Genomic DNA, 13,815 nt, shown 5'->3' on the forward strand with positions numbered 1-13,815 from the left:
TGTGTGTGTGTGTGTGTGTGTGTGTGTGTGTGTGCACGCGCTTTCAGTAGCTGGAGGCTATTGTGAATCCTACCTCCTAGAAAGACCGCAGGGCTTTATTTGTGTGTTGTGCCCTGTGGGAACTGATAAGTAAGATGAGTTCCTTCCAAATGAGCACTGTTTTAATATTTTGGTGTTCTTCACAAGAGCATATGTTTGGAGGGTCATTTATAAGGCGATTATGAATACATAAAAGACTGTGTTGTGTCACCCAGGGACTGGGTAGCAAGCTGTGGCGCACACACACACACTTTTCATGGCAGCACATGGTCCCCTATGATCTGGCCTGTGACTTGCTCTCTGTCTTTTGAAGCAGTCTGTGTGCACTGATCTTACAGGCATGAAACAGTCCAAATCCCACAAGGTTTGGAGAGAGTGCTTCAGCCTGCACCTAAGGAGCAAAGGCAACAGCGCTTCTCTATTAATAATGCAGTGCGGGCGGCTCTGTGCTGCTGAAAAACGAGAGCAGGTTAGCATTTTGAAAGAAACAGCAAGGGGGGCAAGTGGATCACCCGTGAAAAATGTGCACGAACATCAAATAACTTGGATTTGTTGATGCTCAAAAAAAGCTTTCTTATAAATATTCTGGATTAAAGTCGGCATGAAATGGCGTTCACAACCAATTTAGCTTCCGTAATGTGAATTCCCAAGTGAAACCGGATATTTAATGAGGGGGGGAAAAAAGGGAAACAGAAATCTCAGATTATAGAATCATGGAAATGGGTGGAAATTGTTCTACTCACAAACACAGACAAAGAGTGATGCTTTGGCTTCTTTAGAATTAGATTTTGTTGGTGCTGGTAGCCAATATTAAAATGTTGTTTGCTGAACTTTTAATAACAACATTTGTTCTGTTGTACTACCAATTGTGCTCTCACACTTTTAATTGTGTTATTTTTCCTAAACATATTAGCCGAGTGTTTTTGAATTTTTTTACTGCCATATTTGACTGGGCACTACAAAACACAACAGTATAATATAATGTCATTTGACATTACATATATGTATGTCTTTAAAGGAGGAGAGAAGTGCAAATGTTATGCAATTCAAATGTTAAAAATACACATACAGTATGTGTGGTTAGTAAAACTTAAATCAGTCTAATTACCAACTGGTTAACCATATGTGTACTTAAAAATACATATCCAGAAATGTAATATACAGTGTAAATAAACTTTTTTTTTCTTTATTAAAAAAACAAACAAACAAATAATATGGATTATTGTTCAGCACATTGTTAGGCCAAAATTGTGGTTTTGGGGGTTGATTCTGTGCAGTTCCAAAAACAAAATCCTGTAAGAAACACTGGTATGTTGCTTTAAGTTTGTTGTTCAACACTTCAAGTGTTAAGCCTGTGTAACGGGGTGAAGAATCACACGACAAGTAATCTCAATCAATACCCCAGAGGGTGGATTTATTGGGGTGATGGGTGATAGTGAGAAAGGTCCAGGTAGGTGCTCCAGTGCCGTGAGTGCTCTCTTCCGTCTTCCCAGTGCAGAGGGTCCGTGCAGTGCTCCTGTGGGGCTGGTCGTCTCATGGAGAAGTCTCTCAGATGGCAGGGCTTGCGTGGCTTATTTGTTAGCTACACCTGATTGAGTTTACAAGTCACTTTTAGGAGGGGGTGATTCTTTTTCCAACTCAGTGATTCTATTTTTTTATTTATTTTTTTTTATTTTATTGTTGGTGTTATATCTTTCACTCAGATGTTATAAGCTGCACTGAGTAAATACAGCTGGATAAAACAAAAACTGTGTCCGTCTTCATTTCAGGCTGCAAAGAATTGTTTCCAGGGCGACGCTGATGAAGCTTCGGGACGCTCGTCACACCTGGTTTAGCCCAAGGTTGTTTTTTTCCCACTACTGTCTACTGATGAGGTTTGCATTACTTTTCACTGTCACCTTTGACTTGCACAGTTGGGGTTTAAAACAAAATTAATATTTAGTATTATTATCAATTTAATTATACTGACACTATCGCATGAGAACAAAATTTGAAATGAATTGAGCTGGATAATAACACTAACTTTGTAACACTGACACAGTTATTGAACTGAATTAAATCAATATTGAACTGACTTGAGCTGAATAATGACACTATTGTCTTAGAGCTGCTTAAAGCTGAACTGAACTCAATTCATAATTGATGAACTTTGCAACACTGACAGTTATTGAACTGAATTTATATTTACATTTATGCATTTAGCTGACGCATTTATCCAAAGCAACTTATAAAAGAGGAAAAGCAACTTGTCAAAGGGCCAAAAATATTTTTAGTACATGAATGTACTCATAGTACACTGCATGTACTCATGTATTACATGAAACAATACTTAATTTGAGACTATGAAGTGCTATATAAATAAATTTGACTTCAAACCATGTCATACAACAACCCTTTACTGCCAAAAAAAAACAACAGTTCCTCCCCAAGCCCAGCCGTCAATCAAAGCTCAGATTTCTAAACATTAAGTACAGTGAAACTGGTGAAATGTGTAATTTAGGAGAATAATTCTCTGGTATCTCAAGCCTTAGGTGAGGTGTTGCACACTAAAATACTTCATATTGTTGCTCAAAAGTGTGGTGTGGAGGATCATCGGATGCAAAGCACTTACACTGTGAAATTTCTCATTTCACACCTCACTGATCTGCACAGGTTTCAAGAGGAATTCACCCAAGTGACTGATACTATTAAGCCATCATTTCAACCGAGTTTAACAGGAAACAAACCAGAGGGTGAAAAAGCCTTGTTTTCATAGAAGTGCAGTATGGATCACTGCCTAAATATGTGCAAAAAGTTTATCGCTTAATCTTTGACGTCACCCACAATCATTCAAATCAATTTCAGTGCTTTGAGCTTAGAAATTACAGGTAAACTGATGTGCCAAATGGTACTAGAGGTGAAAATGCATCTGAATTTGTGTGCAACTCTAAAGCAGCAGGTGAAACCTCCCGAAAACACATTAACCATCAGGACTAAACTCCAGCGTCCAACCTTCTCCGTCCTCGGCGTGAGAGGCGAGCTCAAACAATTGATTGGCAGCTCACAAGCAATCAGCCAGCATTATTTGTGAAGTTACACTCCAGTTCACATGAGCTGATAAAGCGGGCTGCTATTGATTCAGCGGCCATCCGGGAGAGAGCAATTTAAGCAACCGATGGGGCATAAAACAAACCCTCGCGCGGCCCAGGCTGACGGCGGACGGTATGCGTGTTGTGTGACTTTAATGGGAAACGGAGCGTGTGTGACTGTGTAGTGGGTATAAGAGACAGACAGACGTGTCCCCGAGGGTTTGACAGAATGCAACTCACAGCACGAAGGATGCTGCTGGAATAGCGTGCTAATAGATGAAGCGTGTTTGCAGAAGTGGTCCCGCTCCATTAGCTCCATTAATATTAATTACTACCTGATGTTCTAGTCTATTTGATGAGGCATTGTTTTTGAGATAACATTTTGGAATGCAATTACTGCATCAAGAGGCAAGAAATTTTCAAAGAAAATGTGATTGGTTGCTTATTGGTGCAAGTCAAAATAGTATTTCATTGTATTTCAATTGAATATTTTTGCCTGCTTTAATGTTCATCAACTGAAAAGAAAAGCCAGACAATTTGAGGTATCATTTGTGTCTATAGTACAAACAGTGCAGGACGAGGTTAACAACTATGATGAGAGGTTTAAAAAAAAAAATCCCTTATAGATATGCATGATATATCTGTACCATATCCGTTATTCAGGTGATATTACAGATTTTGTAACTTACTGTATTAGTTGATACTTGATATATAGTGGCTGTTATTAGATACATAATAGAATAGTCCACTCAAAAACTTAAAACCTATCATCATGTACTTATCCTTATGTTGTTCCAAACCTATATGACTGACTTCAAAAACAAAAACAAACAAAAAAATATAATAATAATAAAATTAATTGTTTCACAGAGGAAAATTAAGTGTAATGCAATCATACACAACATAAGGGTGAGTAATAGATTATAGAATTTTCATTTTGGGGTATACTATACCTTTAACTGTGCATGGTTACTTCAGCTATATTTACATTTAGATTAATTTTGCGATGATCTAACACTCATTACCAATTCATTTTTAAAAACACCAATAATTTAAATGCTGTCAAATATCTTCAGCAATTCTGAAAATATCCATTTTTCATACTGAACAATATAATGTTGTGGTGCCTAAATTCATTTGTAGCCCTTAAAACTATTGATTTGAAGTATTTTTATTCTTGGTGTTTTAATTTATATAGACACATTTTTATTAAATTTAAATATATGCAATTTACTGGTAATCTGCCATTACACAAAAATAATTATCTTAACTGTATTAGCCAAAATTGGTGCATCCCTAATATTTAACCCTAATTACAAACAATTGTAATAGTAATAGTGATGTTTTTTTCTCCGGCTAGTTTTTCGTTCTCTGCCACTGTCGACTCTTGCTTGTTCACTGGATGATTAAAGCATAATGTGACTTTCTAGCAGCTCCCTGTTTAAAGGTCACATATTTTACACATTTCTGGAGTTTTATTTTAAGTCTTAATGTCCTTAAGAATATATATTTGTGGTATAAGTACCAAGAACCATCTCAATATATTTTTACAGCTCCTCTCTCAGAAGCTCTGCAAAGAACAGGTCGATTTTTGGCCTGTCTAATTAATATTCATGAGCCTCTCTTCTGATTGGCCTGTTGTTTTCTGAGTGATGCACAACCAGCCCAACCACAGGTAACTAGGGTCATGTATGCTGTAGCCTGCTGTGGATTGGTGATACTCACAAGTAAGGTCAATAGAAACACCGGTAATGATGGTCACTGCTGAGGGAAATGTTGTCCGGCCTTACATGTTTGAGCCGAACTCAGACCCCGAATCGGCGACGACAGGGGACAACCAACCACCTCCTCCGTCACGTGCACTACGGTTGACGCAGTTGTCACGGCGACCGTCCCAGCCCTACTGTACAGTGATGTAGCTTCCTGACATCCAGACTGAACAGCGTTTTCTCGACATGTTTCCGTGTTGTTGTTGCTCAGCAATGGCATGGACGCGATGTTGTCTGGGGTTTTGCCCTACTGTACAGTGATGTAGCTTCCTGACATCCAGACTGAACAGCGTTTTCTCGACATGTTTCTGTGTTGTTGTTGCTCAGCAATGGCATGGACGTGATGTTGTCTGGAGGGTTGGCAAAAGGAGAGTGGGACTGTGGGCAGTGCTCGGGGTGGTGACTAAAGGCGGTGACAGTAGTTCTGACGCCTTTTTACAGAAGTCACAACAGTTCGTGAAAAATCACAGCTACAGGTTGTGTGCATTTGACTGTGGATTGACTGTTTTGAAACTTATATGGTAGTTACATAGCACCTAGACCTCATTTATCATGAAAAAAGCCAGGAAATTTCAGTTTTGACAATATGGAACCTTTAAACTACTTAGAGGTGGACAATATGGGCAAAATCTTTATCACAAAAAAGGTCATTTTCAACCACAGTAAGGAATGACAACACAATACAGTTATTCTACCTCTAATATATATTTGCTAAACAACACTATAACTACATTATAGCTAGATATAAATCAGGAGGATCACCTTTATAATCGTTCTATATCGAAATATTGCCCAGCCCTAAAACTTGCTCTTGGTAAAGCATAACAGACATCAACATTTAACATTTACTTACTTATAAAAGCACAAATAAACACAACAAGAGTTGTCCACTGTGCTGTACAAAAGAGGAAAGGTAAAATAAAAAGAATAATAATAAATATAATACACTAAAACATAAGTTAAAATGAGACCAAGAATTATAATGAATTAAATGCAAGAATAAAAATATGAGACTGTAACTTAGATTTAAAATCATATACAGAAGATGCAGATCTCACAGATAAGGGAAGACTGTTCCATAACCTAGGACCGGCCACCGCAAACGCACGGTCACCTTTCAACTTCAATCTTGATCTTGGATATGACAGAGTAATACTGTCTGAGGATCGCAAACATCTGGCAGACCTATTCACATTTCCAAGATCTATTTATCTATTTAAGGACATAAAATCAAACAGCAAAATTTTTAATTCAACTCCATAACACACTGGCAACCAGTTAAGAGACAATAAAATCGAAGTAATGTGTTCTCGTTTACGAACCCCGGTTAAAAATCTGGCTGGGGCATTTTGAACCATTTGAAGCCGCGACATGGAGGATTGGGGTAGTCCAATATACAAGGAGTTACAATAGGTTGTTTGCACATGACATCACTGATGATGCGCGAAATGCAGCAGGAGGGCAGGAAGTGATTTTTCTTCATAGGAATCACTAGCAGAAACTCAAAATGCCTGTGTTTTGCGTTGTTTATGGATGCTCAAATCGGCCAAACCGAGAAAGCAACAGGAGCTTTTATCGTGTACGAAAATGTGTTGGTCATAAGGGGGGAAAAGTCAAGAAATTGATTGAAAAACGCAGGAAAAAGTGGCTTGTAAACCTGCGTCTGCGGTCGGGAGGAGCAGAGCCGGATAATGCTCGTGTGTGCAAATGGTGACTATAAGATATAATAATATATTAAGATATTAATACCTTAAGCTACCACCTCTCACGCATTCAGCGCGAGACAGTCAGAATTCACTCTGTGCTAAACGCCACACGTAGCCACGATGTAAATAAGATATTATTTGCAGTTCATAGAGCTTCACTGGTTATAAAAGAACATCGTGAGATTGCGATAAATTGAAATGAGTGACAGCTTTTTAGTGATTATATGGAAGCGCTATTTGCTTGCTTTCTAGGCTATATTCAAGTAAGAATTTGAATAAAACTTTTGTTTTACGTGCTGCTAACAGGACCAACAGCCACATACACTGTACATGCAGCAAAGTTTCAGGAGTGACTGAAAAAGCAGAACGGATGAGATGGAGGAAAGTCCGTACTGTACTGTTTTAGGCATGAGGCATTTTTGAGGCATTTTTTAATATAGCGCTGTCTAGGGGTGCAACGGTTCAACTTACTCACGGTTCTGTTTGTAAAACGGTTTTAGAGTCACGGTTTCGGTACGGTTCGGTATGTGCCATGTTTAGGGAAAAAACGATATTGTCAAATGAAAATAAGAACAAATAATCTAACTACAAGCAACACAAATAAATGCAATAGAGCCAAGATACAAATAAAATAAACAGTGCTTTTCAGGTTTTTTAGGTAGGTCAGTTTTTAGAACAGTTTTTAGGTACAGAAATTGAATAAAGTAATGAAACGTAAAACTACATTGCATATTTGACTGTATAAATAAATAAAAATGAATCCTTATTAAAGTTACAAAAGTTATTCAATCAAGAGCAGTGAGTGATTTCCGTGTTGTTGCTGTTTAATTAACTTTAAGAAAGTGCTGTCACTTTAAGAGAATGCACTGATACTGTTTGTTCAGCCGACTATGTCTGCTAGGATACTCACCAAGACGGGCATTTTGACATCATTTTTGTGTGAATTTGTCCATTCAAGCACAATACTTCAAAGAGAGCTTAATATTTGCGCTCGTTCTGAGACGCGGGTTCACGCACTTCGGATGAGCAACCACACAGATCTTCTCACTGCGCGCGCGAGTTCGTGTCTTCTGGCTCTTTAATGACAGTTATTCCAGCATATAGCACTCGCATTGAACAAATAGTGACTGGTTTGTCCACGTATTGTTTTTTCTCTCTCATCGCTCTTGTTGTAATGCATTGGGAAGCCAGAATTTGTATACATCAACAGAAACATGCATTAGCCGAACTCTAACAAACCATATTACAGATGCATTGTCAGATTTAAGTTTAACCGCAGTCCTAGTGCATGCCGAACCGTGTGGAGAACCGTACGGTTCGATTTTTTACCGAGAACCGTTGCACCCCTAGCGCTTTCATTGTATTGCTGTGCACCCAACGTGCTTTACAATCATATGAGGGGATCTCTTCAACCACCACGGTATTACAAGAGAAAGGTTTTACATATGTTGGACGTATGTTATGAAGAGGAGCGATTTTTAAACTAAATTGAAATACTTGCCTGCCACTGAGACGGTTATTTTTATAAACTGAGTTTTTCTTCCGTTTTTAAAAAAATCTCCGTCCACATGAAAACACAAACGCATGCTATGAAGCACTATCAAGAGCATGCCAAACCAACAGGTGGTGATATAATCTCAACCGTAAAGCCATGTTGGCCAATCAGAAGCCTGAAAAAGTTTCCAGTAGGCGGAGACGCTGTTTACACCATAGACATAATAAAAACAACCTATAGTCCAAACGTGATAAAACAAAAGCATGTATGACTCTTTCAAGATCTTTAAAAGATAGAAAAGATCTAACTTTTGACAGAAGTTTAAGATGGAAAAAACATGACTTAACTACTGAGTTAATATGTTGGTCAAACATAAGGGAGGAATCAAAAAGAACTCCCAAAATTTTCACCATTGGTTTGATATAAGAGTTTAAATGACCACAGTTAAAATTTGGTTTTCCTTTACCCACAGACGGTCCAAAGACAATTGCTTCCGTCTTTCCCTCATTTAAATGCAAAAATGTTTTAGACATCCAAGATCTTACATCAGCTAAGCATGCAAGCAATGTTTCTAAACCATTCTTGTCATTGTGTTTTAAAGGTAAATAGATGTGGGTAGTGTTGTCACGGTACCAGAATTTCAGTATTCAGTACCAATACCAGTGAAAATCCACGGTTCTCGGTACCAATTTTGGTACCAAAGCAAAACACAAAAACATGCTAATTGAACAACATATTTATTAATAACGTTAAACAAAAATCTGGTATGGTACTGTAATGTTTTCATTTTTTTAGACTTGGTACCGAAATACCGGGTCTTTTGACAACACTAGATGTGGGTGTCATCAGCATAAAAATTAAAGGGCATTCCATGCTCCGTAAAAATTTAACCTAGTGGAAGCATGTACAGTGAAAACAAGATGGGAGCCAAAATAGAGCCTTGAGGAACACCAGAGGTAAGAGGAGCTACAGATGAAACATAGCGACCAATACCTACTGAAAAAGTTCTGTTACTAAGATAAGATCTGAACCAGCTAAGGGCACTTCCTTGGATGCCCACACACTTTTCAAGGCGTGATACAAGCGGCGGGGTTCCCCTGGTAAAATTCGCATTCCAGGGGCTAAATATCACGCTAATGGGGTCGTTTTTCAACCCGTGGACATGAAAAACAACCCGCGGCAACAGTGTTAAAGCAGCCCAATTCCGCGGGAAAACCGCGGACTTGGCAACACTGGAAGAGGCTAGCTTTCGGATAGCGCATCAAGAACCGGGTTGACCGGGTACTCGGTACCACCGGTACTTAAAAAAACCTGGTACTGTAATGTTTTCATTTTTTTAGACTTGGTACCGAAATACCGGGTCTTTTGACAACACTAGATGTGGGTGTCATCAGCATAAAAATTAAAGGGCATTCCATGCTCCGTAAAAATTTAACCTAGTGGAAGCATGTACAGTGAAAACAAGATGGGAGCCAAAACAGAGCCTTGCGTAACACCAGAGGTAAGAGGAGCTACAGATGAAACAGCACTACCAATACCTACTGAAACAGTTCTGTTACTAAGATAAGATCTGAACCAGCTCAGGGCAGTTCCTTGGATGCCCACACACTTTTCAAGGCGCGATAAAAGAATGGCATGATCAACTGTATCGAATGCTGCACTCAAATCTAAAAGCACTAAAATTACCAAGTTCCCAGAGTCAACAAGTAGCAAAATGTCATTTAATACTCTTAAAAGAGCAGACTCAGTACTATGAGTTTTCCTAAATCCAGACTGGAATTTTTCAAGAGTATTATTTGTTTCCAAAAAACTCTGTAACTGTAATAACACAACTCTACCTAAAATTGTAGCAATAAAAGGTAAATTTGAGATTGGCCTAAAATGTGATAAAACAGTTGTATCCAGATTAGGCTTTTTCAACAGAGGTTTGACTAAAGGTATGACAAAGTATGACTAAAGGCATTATAGACGTACCAGCTTGACTTTCTGTAAAGCTGCTTTGACCGATGTGCATTGTAAAAAGCACTATACAAATAAATTTGACAGAATCTGAAACAGAAGAATTTGCAATCACTGACCTTGTTGAATTCCTCCCATGAGTTGCTCCAAGTCCAATAGTGTGCCTTGTACTGCCCGATCCGCACTGCCATCATCTGGTTGCCACGATAATAGAAGATGGGTCTGTTGGGCATGAAATGGGAATCTTGTGATAAGACATTCCGTTTGCCAATACTGCCCACCGTGTCTCATCCCATTTGGCAATATGTGTTCAGTGAAACACCTTTTGCAAAAGGATGGTCTCTTTCTCAAAGCCTCTAGGTAGTGGCTTTATCAGGAGACCTTAACTTCCCTCAGAATCACTCTTTTATCCAGAGGAACACCTACAGAAACTGTATGCTAGCAGCAAAGTAAGAGTTGCAGACTGTATTTGTGCAGTGTCTCTGCCCTTGTTTACACCTGCTGTTAACATCAGTCCCAAGCAGACAATGATAAATAAAGAAACAGCATCCAACGCATATTAAAGACGCACTGTGATACAATCACTCAAATAACCTTTGGAGCTGGACTGAGACAGTAATAGCCACATCACATTTCTAGAGTAAGGGCATCTAACCGCTGACACAACAGAGAACATTCTGACAAGAGATATTTTAGGAATGGGTCTCGACTGAGCACCCAAAATGTTTATATGTAGTGTAAATAGATCTGATCAAAAAGCAGAACAAACTAATCAAATGTGAATGAAAGTCACACTTGCTTTGAGGTGGTTACCTGTCTAGCAGTGAGTTGTTGAAGAGGACAGGACTTAAATCGAGACCATCAATGACACGGTCATCAGGGGGATGAATGCCAGCCACAGAAAGACTTGTGCTGAAGAGATCCATCACACTGCCCAATTGATAACTCACCTGATGAACAAAACACTGGTATCATGCACAGAAACACAGTTTTGAATGGAATAATAAATTATTGAACGATAACCAATGATTTGGTCAAGCTGGTAAATCTTCCATACTATATAATACATGTGCCTTAACCATTTTAAAGTTTTATTTTGGCTTGAATTAATTGGAATTTTATATTTTAGAATTTTTTTAATAAACCGAGAGATCTGGGTGCAGTTAACTTGAAGAAAGACACATTCTTTTATAAATACTACCGGCATTGTAACATTAAAAAGCTGGCTGAAACAAGTGAAGTATTCTTTGACTCATGTCTTTTGAAATGAAAGAGCTCACTGGAGCTTTTAGACAAAATCTGAAAAAAAAAAAAAATATTGCATATGTGCTTTTTGGCTTTTAGATTGTATACAACATGTTTTTCAGCAAAGTTTTGATCATGTTTATCATGATCCAATTTAGAGGCCTCAGAAATTTACGTATCACATATGATACAGTAGGCTTTATATAGTTAATTGGATAAGCAAGCATAATTATCTATCATAAATGACAATCATAATATCAGCTGACATGTGGCTATCACCAGTCTAGATGCTCAAGATTGTTTAAGCTGTGATATATCAACCCATGCTGCAACCCGCACATATACACAAACACACACGGATGCAAATGCATCTTCTTCATGCATGAACCTTGTCAAGATGGCACAGAACGTAAGCACCGGCAAGGAGGCCAGTTTAGAAGAGCAGAACCACGATGACGCGTTTCTTCAGTTCCCACTCTAATCTGTGCTCGCAGGTTTATTATAAACCACACTAACATCTCTGTAAATGAAGAAAAAGGCAGAGAGAAAGGAGAGTTGGGACAGAGGCCGGAACTGCTGCTTTATCTGTCCTCCCCAGTCCTGCTGCAAAAAAAGCTTTATTTTATTTATAAACTTTGAACTATTTTCCGATAAAATGCCATTTTTTCGCTGTCATCCTTGATCTTCCATTCTATTCTCTCCTGAGCAGCCCTTTGAGGGAGACGGCACGCTCACAATCAGATAGCACTATCGGCACGGAGCAGCTGGCTCTGCCGCGCACACATACACACACACACGTTGCCTGCTTCAGCCTCCCAGAATTCCCTTCACCACTGCCAGACAGGCAGTACATTCCAATATCTTTACTCTCAGGTTTCACACACACAGACGTACCCTACATACATACTTATACACACGGGAAAAGGATAAATAAAAGTTAAACAATTAATAAAGGTAACTAGTCGCTACCTCCAGCTGCTCTTATCCAGCAACACACACAAAAAACATGGGACTAGTAAAAAGGGAAATGGATATTTATTTATCTCCAATTAATTTCCTCCTTCTCTTCTTCTAGCTGTCTGCGTCTCTGTGTTTTTGGCTGACACTAGTTATCTGAGCAGACAGACCTGCAAAACCTGCCTAATGCACTCAGTCTATGTGTCTCTGAACTGATAAACACAACAGGAGTGACTGGGATGTCCACATTAGCTGTGATGCCACAAAATAATTTAAAAACCCATCTCGAGACCCCTAAGTGTAAATCTGTTGTGTTTCATTTAGCTGTTTCTGAATGCAATGGATCCTCTTTGGGGTTACGGATTTGCTGTTGAGTCTAATACAGTTCACACAGTCCCATCCTTACTAACATAACGGAAGTTCTTACTTGATAGGTTTACCCTGCATTTTTTATGTTATTCTCTGAGGTGCTTGCTTCTAATTGTATTAGTCAATTTACTTGATCTGAGGTTCTCTTTTGTTCCTTTTTTGTAAATTTAATCGGTTTTTATTTCATCAGGTTTTTTGTATTATTATTTCAATATTCAGTTTCTTGCTAACATTTATTTCTTGAATTCTTTCTATGCGTTTGTAGAATTGTGCACATTTATTTGTGGATTTTGAAAACATTCCTCACAGCAAAACTGCAAAGAAATCCTCTAAAATACAAAATATATAAAAATATTTGTCAATCTCATTGTATGGTTGCAAAACCTTTTTTTTGTGAATTAATTTAATTTCGGATAATCTCGGATTATTAATTTGTACATTTCATTTGATTTGTTTGTGAATAAATTTTCAATTCGATTTATTTGTAAATCTGGAATAAATATAACCCCACATAATTTGGTAAAACAAAAAGGGGCATCAATGCTTCCCAAGAGAGAAATGGCTAAGAAGATGCACATATCACAAAGAGCCAGCCTGCTGCTGCAAGACAAACATTAACAGTGTGAAACACCTGCTTATCCCACTCTGCACTGCTCTGGCACTGCCCAGACACCTGGCACACCACACGCCTCCATCACAGCCACATACCCCAGCACTCCTCTCTGCTCTCCTCTCCCTTTCTGTTCTTTATCCGGCACGCCTGGCATATTCAGATACAGAAACCCTCATTACAGCTCAATCCAACCTCAGCAAACACACAAACAGATTAGCCGCTTAAGACCTTCCCAATCCCCCTCTCCCTCGTCACTCTGCCGTGCTATCAGGGCCCCGCACACCCCTCAGATATGAGCCGGGGGCAGGCTTAGCGCGGCTCCCGCGCTCCCTCCTCCAAAAATCCCCCCACGTCACAGCCCCATGTCACAGCTGCCCCTAATACAATTAAAAGTCATTTGCGGAGCACACAGCTTCAGCGGATCTGGAAAAGGAGGCTTCCCCTGCCACAAAAAAAAAAGAGGGAGGAAAAGGGAATCATAAGGAACTTCAAGAATAAATAGAAGGTATTTGGTAAATAATTCAATAATTGTCCTGACAAAGGTAAATATTAAAATGGAGCTGCATCATAACTGTTATTTGGTGTAATTTTTATG

General features: G+C 38.8%; 1 protein-coding gene across 1 annotated transcript in view; it reads right to left on the reverse strand.

The window, feature by feature from the left end:
• LOC107685869 (N-acetylgalactosamine-6-sulfatase-like) overlaps positions 1-13,815 on the reverse strand; it is a 41,856-nt gene that overhangs the window by 17,246 nt on the left and 10,795 nt on the right. The window contains exons 10-11 of the mRNA XM_016482601.1: positions 10,850-10,986; positions 10,156-10,258 (exon numbers count right to left, since the gene is read on the reverse strand). Coding sequence (XP_016338087.1) covers positions 10,156-10,258; positions 10,850-10,986 — 240 coding nt within the window. The remainder of the gene's footprint in view (positions 1-10,155; positions 10,259-10,849; positions 10,987-13,815) is intronic.

This window comes from Sinocyclocheilus anshuiensis, unplaced genomic scaffold (assembly GCF_001515605.1).
Source record: "Sinocyclocheilus anshuiensis isolate Anshui unplaced genomic scaffold, SAMN03320099.WGS_v1.1 scaffold1018, whole genome shotgun sequence".
NCBI lineage: Eukaryota > Metazoa > Chordata > Actinopteri > Cypriniformes > Cyprinidae > Sinocyclocheilus > Sinocyclocheilus anshuiensis.